The following is a 12,069-nucleotide window of genomic DNA, read 5'->3' on the forward strand; positions in this document are numbered from 1 at the left end:
TAAACACTGGGACATGAAACTGCATGCATAAGAATAGTTAAAAACTGCTTTAAAATGTTAGTAACAGTGACCTTAAATTAGTCTCACTGTGCACACTGGAGGTTCCAGGACAAAAGCTTAATTCACAACTCGGTTCAGAGCATTGTGGTGTGACCAGAGTAAGCAATGTTATGCAGCGGTCACTACCAAATCCTAACATTTCCTGATGTTTTGCACAGTATCTTCTGCATAGTTTTCATAGTTTGCATCATTTTGCCATTGTTATGGCCCTAAGCTGTTTGATTGTATCAGTGCAACAACTCAAGATAACTCTGGCTGCATTGTGCTTCCTTCTTCAGCAGGTGATAGTTTGGGGGATGGGATGTATCAAGCCGCATTTATTTTTAGCATTGTCGTCTTGTCTTATAGATTTCTGTTCAGGATCTCTGGTCTGGACTTCAATGATTCTATTAAATGCTAATCTCTGCCAGTGCATCTTAAATTGTGAGCTAGTTGTTTAGATTTAGCTGCTGTCTTTTCATATTACAACTGATTTGAGTTGTTTGTCTGAATTAAACTAAAGAAAAAAGTAAATGAGATATTATTTTAAGCTATGAGAAATATCATATATTGAGGGATGAAGATGTGTCAAAGGAATCCCTGACCTGGAGGGCCCGGTCAATCTGCTGCGTCAGCATGCATCGATCACTGGGAGTGTTCTGAGTGTGTTAGAGTTGATGGTTATATGTAGTACAGGAAAACAATCCCAAAGGGAACTAAAGAGGATATTTGTGCCTGGAATATTGATATAGTTGGGGAATTCTGAATTTTTCATCCTTTAAAAGTCGTAGTGCCCCTTCAGGTCACAGGTTTTCAGACTGCACAAAGGAGGTCTGCACACGGGCTCATAGCTGCTTGCTGGACACAACTCCCTCTTCGGTCCATTATATATCAAATTATATTATACTAGGAGCTCAGCTCAGTGGTTCCCAAACTGGGGTCTGGAACTCCCTACAAGAGTCCCCCGGTGAGCACAGTGTGTCCCAGAGAGTTTGGCCATTTAGTCATTTTGAATAAAAATTAAGATCATGCCACTGACATGAGCAAAGTTTCATGTGAAAGCAGTACAACTTCTTAAAAACAGCACTCACTTTGAAAAACTTTACTCCTAATTAACATTTTCCAAATCGATGTTCCGCAGCTGGGGGAGGTTGTGAATGTCAGAATAAAACCAGGAGCATACATTCACAATGTTGTGAAGTTTTGGGAAACTGTCCCAGAATGGCCATTTTGGAGGCATTGCCTGAACTTTCAATACTAAAAGCTATTTAATTTTATCCTGTCTCGCTTATCAGTTGGCTTCTGCCATAGACTGTATATAAAGAGATGGACAAAGTCTCTGTGACGTCACCAATAGGTTTCTGAAGGGCTGAATTGAAGCTTGGTGGGCGGTTCCTACTGTCGCCATGTTGGCAGCGTCATGTGCGTCGTCTCACCCGGAAAATACAAATATGGGCAAAGAGGTGGAGTTAAGAGGGGAGCCGTGAGCATCATGGCGGATGATTGACATCGAGTGAACTCCGAGCTTTCTGTAGCTAAAAGCTAACCGAGCTAACCCCGAGATAACAGGAGCTACTCAGCTAACGGTGGTAAGCGGGCTAAAGCTAAGTCACGTTGTTAACCAGCTAAAAACCGTGGTTGTTCTACGTTCTTCTTACTTGAAGCCAGAGATTTGTGCCTGTCAATCAAAAGGACACGCCACTAAATATGCCAAAATTCACTCCCCCCACAGTTGTCATGAAGGTAAACCTGACCTATTAAACCAAAAATTGATTTTTGAACCAGGCTGTAAACATGTGGATTTCTGCCGAGAAGTTGGTCTTTTTAACATGAGAGTCTATGGGGATTTGCTCTGTTTTGCAGCCCCTAGTGGATGAAGGGGGAACTGCAGTTTTATGCACTTCCGCATAGGCTTCACTTTTAACCGCTGGAGGTTGCCGCTTAATCCTAAGAAAAAAAACTAGCCCTGTAAAAGCTAAAAGAGATGGAATTGACAATTGCTTCTTATATTTATTAAATGAATTTTGACAAAAGATGTAGAGATTTTTAGACTGGCAGGTATGTCTATTTGTCCATCCAATAATATCAGTGAAGGCTTGAAGCAGAGCACTTCTCTGCAAGTAGACAACTATTTTCATATCGGTGAAGTGGACAGAGGAACTTTGGGTAATCACCATGGTTTATGACAGGTCTCATGCTGCCACTGCAACGTGAATGTGCGGTTTATGCTGTTTAATGCGAGTGTGCTCGCCACTGTTCATGTCTGAGCCTTTAAATGTGACAATGTAATTTGCTCTGTATCACCCACTCTGCTTTGGTGTCTGCATCCACCTTACCAACAATTCACTGCAGCAAAAGGGGTCACACTGTCCTCTTCAGCTGGTTTATCTTCTAGCACTTAATTTTCTCCACCCTCCATTGCTTTTGGTCTCCATGACTCTCCATCCTTTCACCGTCTGCTGGCTCTATTTGCACTTATCTCAGGGTTTGATTTACAGTCACAACATAAATTTCTCTGACTTTTTAAACATCACTGTAGTCACCCATCCTTTTTTTTTTTTTGTCCTTGTAAGGCCCAAGTTATTGATCAGCATATGTAATTATGGGTCAAAGCAACATGTCACCTGCCTGATTGAAATTGTGCATTATGATAACAAGTTTCCCTTCTTCTTGTCCATTTTTATCTTTCTCTTGTAGAGAAGTGATGTTAACAAGTGGAGATTCTTTTCAGAGTCATACAACAAATACATGAAATGTTTTGTGAGTCCAATGCAGAGAAGTGTCCTTAAACTATGACTAGTCAGCTGCGATTCAGTCAAGCTAAAAATAAGTGAGGATGGCGCCCTCAGCAAGAGAATATTTCTCAATGACATTCAAGAAGAGCCAGAAACATATTGACATGAATAATGCTAATAAAAATAATGCTGTTGGAAACACCACAATAACAAGAAATACAACAAAAAATTCAAGTTCATGAAAGAAAAAATCTTTTTTAAAATTGTCCATTGTTTATACAATAACACATGAAGAGCTTTTGTCATGTTAAAGCAAACTAATCCATCCTATCATGGATTAATGTAATTTGAAAGTTAACCCAGAATCCAATGAGACTAATTAGGAATTATTTAAGTGGCTCAACTCTGCAGTTTCGCACAACCTTAAGCTTTCTAACGGTGCTTATTTTGAGTCATCAACTCTTCGATTCCAGCTTTTGTGGCCAATGCATTTGCAAAATGGAAGAGCTGGAAGTGCAAGTCTGCTTTGTCTCTGCAGACAGTTTATCTAGAATCAATCAGTGCAGGGGCCTTGGGGCTCTGAGGAGCCATTGGACAAATGGATAAAAAGTAGTTCTGCAGCTAACTGTGGAAATACCCGTGCAACGACCCAGAACATCAGTTTTTTACAACTAGGACACACGGTGAAATACTATAACTTGCTTTGCAGTGATGCCGGTCCTTGGAAAGAACATCACAGGTTATTCTACATGTCTCAATAAACTTATGTAGGCAAAGAAACAAAGTTATTCTACATTTATGTAACCAGGGGTGCCCAAGTCCAATCCTCAAGAACTACTACCATCCAACTTTTAGATGCATCCCTTCTCTAACACAGCTGAATCAAATGGCTCATCAACAGGTCTCTGCAGATCTGATAACATGCACATGAGGAATTCAGCCATTTGATTCATTGGCATTTAACAGAAGCCATGTATGTTGCAACAGGGATACATCGAAAACCTGCAGGACAGCGGTGAGGAGGACCGACTTTGGGCACCTCTGATCTAAAAGCTGTAGTGTAGTCTTTACTCATTGACCAGATTTGGGTTTCAGAAACTTACTCTTTTAGGTCTTTCTACCTTCCTTACATCACATGTAATTTATGGCCAAAGCAATGTTGTATCAATTTCAGCAAGCCACTTAAGCTAATCTTAATTCTAATCATTTGATTAGAACTATTTGGCTCGCTGGATTAAGCACAGAATGCAGATTTATCTCTAAGTAGGATACATTGGCTGCTTTTTATTCACCACAAACTACCTTGTTGATGCATTTATCATGCTTTGCTTTTAGAAGGAAAAAGTAGTTTGACTGCACTTTGCTTTAATAACAAATTATTCGTTAGAGGGTTGTTGCTTATTCAAGTCTATTGTCTGGATTTCCTTTTTTTCTTTTCTATTTTTATTTTTTATTTATTTTTTTTTTTACTGCAAAATAACTATGTTATAATGCACATTCAAAAGCAGTTTAATCACACTGGCAGCTGTAAATGCAATGAGATCTGTTGTCAAAGCACGTGTTTCACAGTGTGTGACTGTTGTTTTTGTTTTGGGAGCATTATAGAGAATTTCTCAGCCTTTTTATTGTAAATTAAAATACCTTATTGATATTTGTTGCTTTCCTTTTATATCTTTGTCTTCTTTCTCTCTTTCTCGTTTTGTCTTTGCCCTGCTCTCACCTCATTTCACACATCATTGAGGGAAGCTGATGTTTTTATTCAGTTGTTTTAGCTCCTATGCACATCTCCTGACACATGACAGCTGAAGACCGCCACATTTGTGTGTGCATTTTCATTATGAGACACCGAAAATGTTGCTGTAACCAAATAAAACACCATCAGCAGTAGGATTTCAGCTCTCCAGGTTCACCGGGTTTGTTTGACAGCTCTCTTTGGTACCTCTCATGATTTGTCATCTTTGTTTTACGCTTCCTAATATCATTTCCCTGCCCAGGCTCTGCTGTGGCCAGGGCCCTGCAGACTAAAGAGATAATAGGCAGACATGATTGCACATGAGGAAAACTGAAGCATTGTTTACTGGGACTTAATTGAATCCTGCTGCAGACATGGGAACGGTTAATCTCCCTGCCTGACAATGGAGGATGTTCAAGGTTGCTGCTGCTAGAGCAATCAGACCTCCTAAGTCCTCCCTGGAAGATATAAATGTGCTTTTTCCAATACTGTTTTATATCTCAGTGGATTTTAGGATGCAAGAGATGAGGAGAGGTGAAGTCATATAAAATGTCTGCTTATCAATCCAGTTGTCCCACCAGTGTCTGGAGGCCAAGACATTTGCTTGGTGGTGATGCTTTTTAGCAACTAAGTTCAGCTTTGACTGAATTTTTCATCTTTTTTATCTGTTTATGTTTCCTTTTTTCCCTGTTAGATTACTGATTTAAAAATAAATCTAGCCTTTCAGCTGAGCAGACAATCTCCTTTTTTTTGTATTTTTGACAAAATACAAATTTGCATGTAGAACTTCATCCAAGTTTGCTCGAGCATTGAGATGGTCACTTTGAAAATAACACAAACTTTTAAGTTATTTTCTTCAGTTTTCTCTCAGCCTACGAAGGTTTTAGTTGCTGTTGTGTCATTGACATGCATCCTGGTAATGAGTAACCAGCCCTTGTTAGAATCCCATGAGTAGAGGTTTCTCAGTTCAGTATATTTTCATTTTTAGCCTACTTATTATGACCTAAGTGCTGCCAGGAAAATATGTTATTTCTATAAATAGCAAACAGGTGGACAAACAATTTTGTCTCAAACATAGAGATATTTTTAGGCTAAAACTGATATAGCGGTCACAGATACTTATGCTCAGCGAGAGAAACTTAACATAAAACTACAAACTCTGGCATTGTACTTTATATAACAGGGTAAAAACCTTGAAGTCACTTTTGACTTCTGAATATTGAATCTTTTGAAATAAAACAACAAATGTAAAGAATGTGTTTTATCACCTGAAGAACATTTTTGGAATCCAACCATTTCTACAGATTGTAATAGTCCGGTCTCTGAAGGCTGAATCACAACTGCAGCAGGAACTCAGATCAGAAAAGCTTGTCTTACTCTGATCTTATAGACTGCATCAGCTACCTGTCAGCTTTACAGCTGATTTTAAGGTTATGGTTTTTTAAACTCATCAGGGCCTTGGTCCTAGCTGCTATATGGACTCTGAAGAAGACTCAGATCTCAGAGATCTTTTATGATGCACAACCTTTACAGAATTCTTCCACATCTGACCAAGACCTGTTTCTCCCTGCCAGAAATAGGCACCCCACATGCATGTATGTTTTCGTTATGCTTAACCGTGATGTCATGTGCTGAACCCACAATGCACTTTGTTTTGTAGTTCGCTGCCTGTATTTGGTCCACTTGAAACAGGCCAAGACCTGTGTTTGTAGGTGGATCGAGTCTGCTTCTTTAATCCGAATCAGAATTTGTTTGCATATTCTCATCACCCCAAACAGAGTGGACTCTCCAAGCAAACAGACTAAGATTTCAATCAAAAGGCTGGTGTGAATGTGACCTTTGTGTTTATCCAATGTTGACCTCAAATATGCATCTAAGAAATAGTCTTTTTCACAATAAATCAATTCTCCTATTGATGTGTGTTTCATCCTCTGGACTTAGAATTTTTAAATCTGCCTGAAGCTACATCAGAAGCATTCCAAGGAAAATGATTAATAGGATTAAAAGTCTTTTTTTTTTGTTTTGTTTTCTGTCTTTTCTCCTCATCTCTCTCTGTTTCCCCACCTCACCCTCCCTGAAAACTAGGCTGACTCATGACATCAGTCTGGATGAGTTTGAGGATGACGACCTGTCAGAGATTACAGAGATCACAGATGAGCGTGGGGTGAGCCTCAACTGCAATGGTCCAGATCTAAAGGTAAGCTGCCACCATGCTAGTGGATGGAAATGTCTTCAGTTTAATTTCCTTCAAACCAAGGACCCTCAATCCAGGTCCTCGAGGACTGGTGTTCTGCAGGCTTTCCCAGCTGCAACACACCTGATTCAAATCACAGTGTATTTAGCAGACATATGCCGAGCTTGTCTGAGTCTGGTGTGTTCCAGCAGGGACATTAGGAAAACCTGCAGGATACTGGGCCTTGAGGACCAGGACTGAAGATGCTTACTTTAAACTATTGATGGTGAAAAAAATAAAATAAATAAAAGGAAAAACAAACCATTGATGGTATTCGTATCGACTGAAACCACTCATTAGCTGTAGACTTGATTTTTAACCTTCTACTTACTTACTACTTACTTACTTCTACTCGCCTTATTAGCTACAGTATATCTGCACAAACAATTTTATATCATCAGCTTCTTGAGAGCTCTGCTGCAAGAACGTTCTGTTCTATAGATGCAATCCTCTTGTCAATGTCACTCTGATGTGATTTTGAGTTGGTTTAGTGCAGAGGAATCCAAAGTTTGTCCTCAAAGGCTGCTGTTTGGTAGGTTTTGGATGTTTCCTGCTGCAGCCCCTGAATCAAATTATTGGGTCAATATGCTTGGACAGAACTTGACAAGAAACTGTTGAGGAGATCCTTTTAATTTTAATTAGGCTCGTTTGATCAGGGAGACATAAAAAATCTGCAGGATTGTAGCCCCTGAGGACCAGAGCCGCACAGTCCTGGTTCAGAGCTTCATGTTGCTGTCATTAGACATCTGTCATTCAAGACATTCACTGACAGATCAGCTCAAGTTGATATTGATCATACACAGAGTACAAAGACAGTGACTTCATGTGTTTTGCAGATGGCTCTTGGAGGAATTTATAAAGTGACCACACAACCTCTGCATGCCATATTTTGTGGTATACACATGGCAAATGGCAGAATCCAATGTCCCAACCACTGAAAATGGTTGTTTAAAAGCTGACAAGCTGGTTTTTCTGTTAAAATGAAAAAAATCAAATATGAAAAATAGAAATAATAGACGCGAAGCACTCAAACACTGAAAACCTCTACCAAGCCAGTGCTATTTATTTTTTACTTTTTTGCACATAAAAATTAAAGAATTGTTTTTTAAATGATCCTGGATCCATGATGTGATCTGAATCACCCTTAAAATCCAATCACTTGTTCCTAATTTTATATTTAAAATATTCTTAGAATTTCAACAAAATCCATCGAAAACTTTTAGTGAACAAACAGACAAAACCCAAACACACAACCTCCACCTTGGTGAAGGTAATAACATAAATATAACGAGCTATGGCAGGGGTCTCTAACTCTTGTCCTCGTGACCTGCCATCTTGCAGGTTTTAGGGTTTTCCTGATACAACAGACTTGAATCAATTGAAAAGGTTCTCCAACAACTTGCTGTCATCTTCTGCACCTGCCTGTTAATGAGCCATTGATTTGGGTCAGGTGTGTTGCAGTGGGGAAACACTAAAACCTGCAGGATGGTACCTCACAAGGACCGGAGTTGGAGACCCCTGAACTAGGACTATTCAACTCTGGTCTTCCAGTGTCCAGCAGGTTTTAGATGTTTCCCTGCTTTAACACACCTTACTCAAATTAACTGGTCATTGCACTGAACTTGATGAGCTGTTGGATCCATGTTGGAGCAACTGGGTGACACTGCTCATACCCACACCACAATCACAGTCGAGATGAACTTCTGTTTGATGTGATTGTGTGGAAAATTGACTAATCAGGAGGTGATAAAAGCACTCCTTCTTTGCCAACTCAAGTGTCAAAAGTCAGGTTGATTTCAGATTTCAGGTTGAGTCAGCAAAATGTAGTTTTGGGAGAAGGGCTACTAGAGAGGGTGCTAATGCCCTCAAGGAGAGGCCAGTCATGTGGAAGGACTTCGGACATGCATTGTTATGTCCAGAGTACGTGTACAGTTAGCTGCTCTCTCTTTGAAAGCAGGATCTTTCTCGCACATGTTGATGTTTTGTGCAAAAGTGTTGCTCATTTCTGCAACTGCTAGTAATCATTATGTGTGTGGGAATAATATACAGTAAGCTGCACATAAGCATGTTTTATGGGCTCTTGATATTTTACATAACTCTAATGCAATGAATCATCACATTTCACTCCGTTCATGAGAGAAGTACAGGAATGTAAATTATTTACACATATTGCAAAGAGCAGCTGTTTATGTGTTCAATGTCTGTTGTATTAATGTAACAGTAAGTTGCAGGCATTATCCCCCTGGTTAGGTGGTTAATGCTTATATATAATTTTTTCAGACCTTTGTGAGTCTGAGCACAGCTGATGGAGTTCCCTCTGTACAGTTTTGTCCTGAACAGCTGCTTTGTTTAGTTTCCTGCCAGAAGAGGTAACAAACCAGAGGCAAAGAGACCTGACAGACGGCAAAGAGGCGCTCTATAAAAACCCTGAGTCTGATTTTATGTGACTGTGCAGCTCTGTCATAGCTACCTAAATAATTCAGTGTGAGCTGTTTGCTGTCAGTTGAATTCCTCCAAGAGTTTGTTTTGTTTCTTTAGTTTGGCTTTTTTTTTAATGTGTTTTAGGGCATACAGACCCGATACTATCGCTACCATGAAATTGGATGGTTCATAGATTAAAACAGGGAAATGTAAGTAGAGGGAGAGATCTGAAGTAGGATGAAGGGGGGGGGGAGATAGGCGAGGTTACATTTATTATTCTGTCAGATCTCTCCTGCTCTGTTCCCAGTGAAACCATCATCACCTCCTCCTCCATTCAGCTCTGCTATAGTATCCTAGGCAACAGGAAGGTTGAGAGTTGTTTTTTTCTTTTTTAACTCTTATTTGATCATTTAGTGAAGCACATGTCTGACTAATGGGGAAATGACTCCTATTGCAGCGAGCAGGGAGTATTTTGAGGTTCAGAAACCAGTCATCCTTTTTATTTCTTATCCAAAAAGCTCATTTTAGCACAGATTGCTGAATGTGAGGTCTCTCTCTTGAAGATGTGTGTGTGTGTGTATGTGTGCACGCTGATGACTCATCGCCTTGCAGGGACCTTGCAGGGATCAGAATCTGAATGAGTTCTTTAATGGAAAACATAAGACAGCTCTGACACCAGCAGCGACAGCAAACCTCATGTGTCACTCAATATGTTTATGAAACTAAGCTCTGTGTAAGGAGACTAAATAGATCTTAAAGGGATTTGCAGGGAACGAGCAGACTCTGCTGGTGGAAAACTGTGCTTACCATCCATGTCTTATGTCTCTTTGCATGTGCATTTGTTGTAGATTGTGTTATTTTTTTGGTTACCCAGCACATTTTGGATAAGATAGGTAGGGAAGTGTAAATATCAAAGCTCAGTACAGGGAGCAATAATGGACAGAGATAGTCAGGTATTCGAGAAGACAGCAAGTCAGTCATAAAGCTGAATTTAGTCTGTAATTCAAGTCTGTTCTTGCTACTTGGCTTCTTGTTTCCACCTTATTTATGTGTTGCTGTAAAGCATCCTGCTGCTTTCTGTGTCCAGGTTGTTATGCAGGTTTCGTTTCTGAGCTTGTCCGTCATTATTGTTGCTTGCTTATAAAGTAAGCATGTGCAGGTATATTGTTTAATAGTAGGGGGTTTATAGAGATGGTGTGCCCAACTACACATCTAAAAGCACACTAACACTTTTAAAATCCTAAATTAAATTTTGGATGGGGGGAGTCATATCATCTGTCCATATGAAAGTGGGTGACAGTGTATTACTCTGCATTTACTCCCACACTGTGCTATGTTAACAATCCCTGATAATCAGTATCAACCAAAGTGGTTGTAGTTTTATGTCAGTATCACTTTTGATGTCATTGAAGTGCCTGCAGTGTTGATTGGATGACAAATACATTTAGTATGTTATGACAAAGGCCCTAAAAAATTGTACTGAAAATTTCCATTTCTCAAGCAGTACGCAACTTTTATTACTGTAGAAATATTGTCTTAGTTTTTGTGTTGTATTAAATTCATAAACGACGGGTAGCCACAGGCTATGAAACCATGTGGGTGTACATCATGTACTACCTCGTTCCTTTTCTCCTGCAGATGTCTCCAGATCATTTCTCCAGCTGTGCTTCATCTGCTGAACAGAACAAAACTGACAATTCATCATTTCCCCATGAGGCTCTGCGGAGTTGTTAAATTATGCTTTAGGATATTACAGCTTTGAAATAATCACTGCTGTATTTTTTTGTTTGTTTCTCCAACATACTGATTCTGTCTTTAACTGGGTGCAGCCTCTCATTTTCTTTTTAAACACCACAATTATGTACTGATGATGTAAAGGGAAGCAGGCTTTTAAACTACAAATACAACCTGAGAATGAGCTTTTTCTAACATATAGGACATTTTTACAAATACAGTGACTGAGCAGTTTTTCTGATGGAATAAATAATGCATTTGAGATGAGATTTATTTGTTGTTGTGCAATTTTAGAATTTGCATTTGTTTGAAATTTTTTAAAGTTAACAAAATCCACTCTTTTAGTGAAGTGATGTTAATCCACATTTTCATAAGTTGTTGACAAGATACATCAACTCATCCAGGGTCTGAAAAATGCACCAGCATCTCAACACTGATCTGCATGTTTGCTATCAGCAGCTGTCATAAAACTAAACTTCAGCTCAAACTGAAAGATCAGACTCAGACTACTTTCTCACACACACTAATAGGGGTGGGAAAATTGAATTGAAAAGTCAAATATCAGGATTTTTTGCATAAATTTTTGTCATTTTGATTATTTTTATTGATCTTTTTACTTGTCTTCTTGAGCATTATAGCAGCAGAATGATGGTCTGGCTACTGTGTTGTTTTTTCTCAATTGAAATTTTTAAAAAAATGATGTCAGAAAAATAAAATTATACATTTTTTTTGTTTTTAATCTACAAAAATCACCTATATCAAAGAATTGTGAAAATCATTGTTAAAATCAAATCAGCATCCTAAAAATTGGAATCAAATTGAATCGGGACAAAAGCACATGGTCACAGCCCTACACACTAACTTGTTTTTGGTTCTAGAAACTGTTTAACTGTACAACATGACAACATAAAAGAAAAAAAAAACATTTAAAAGAGAGATAAATAATTATCAAAGCGGTCATATAACCCACCAACCAGGGTTGCGGAGGTCTTTTGGATTACAACGTGACTCCTTGATCTTCAAAGAAAAGAAGTACTGTAACTACCAACATGCAAGAATTCAACTTGGAATTACGTTAATAATGCTGACTGAGAGCCAGGGGAGGAAATGTGACAGCGCTCTGATCAGTGGGCTTCTCTGTCCTGTTTCATCAGTAATCCCTACATGGGATCCTC

The 12,069-nt window shown here is 39.0% G+C and overlaps 1 protein-coding gene across 1 annotated transcript in view; it reads left to right on the top strand.

Moving 5' to 3' along the window:
- Positions 1 to 12,069, top strand: part of mapk8ip1b (mitogen-activated protein kinase 8 interacting protein 1b) — a gene marked incomplete at both ends in the record, with an annotated part of 52,905 nt that overhangs the window by 10,798 nt on the left and 30,038 nt on the right. The window contains one exon of the mRNA XM_079243820.1: positions 6,592 to 6,703. Within this exon, the coding sequence (XP_079099946.1) occupies positions 6,592 to 6,703 (112 nt within the window). The remainder of the gene's footprint in view (positions 1 to 6,591; positions 6,704 to 12,069) is intronic.

The sequence above is a fragment of the Telmatherina bonti genome, assembly GCF_933228915.1.
Source record: "Telmatherina bonti genome assembly, chromosome: 1".
NCBI lineage: Eukaryota > Metazoa > Chordata > Actinopteri > Atheriniformes > Telmatherinidae > Telmatherina > Telmatherina bonti.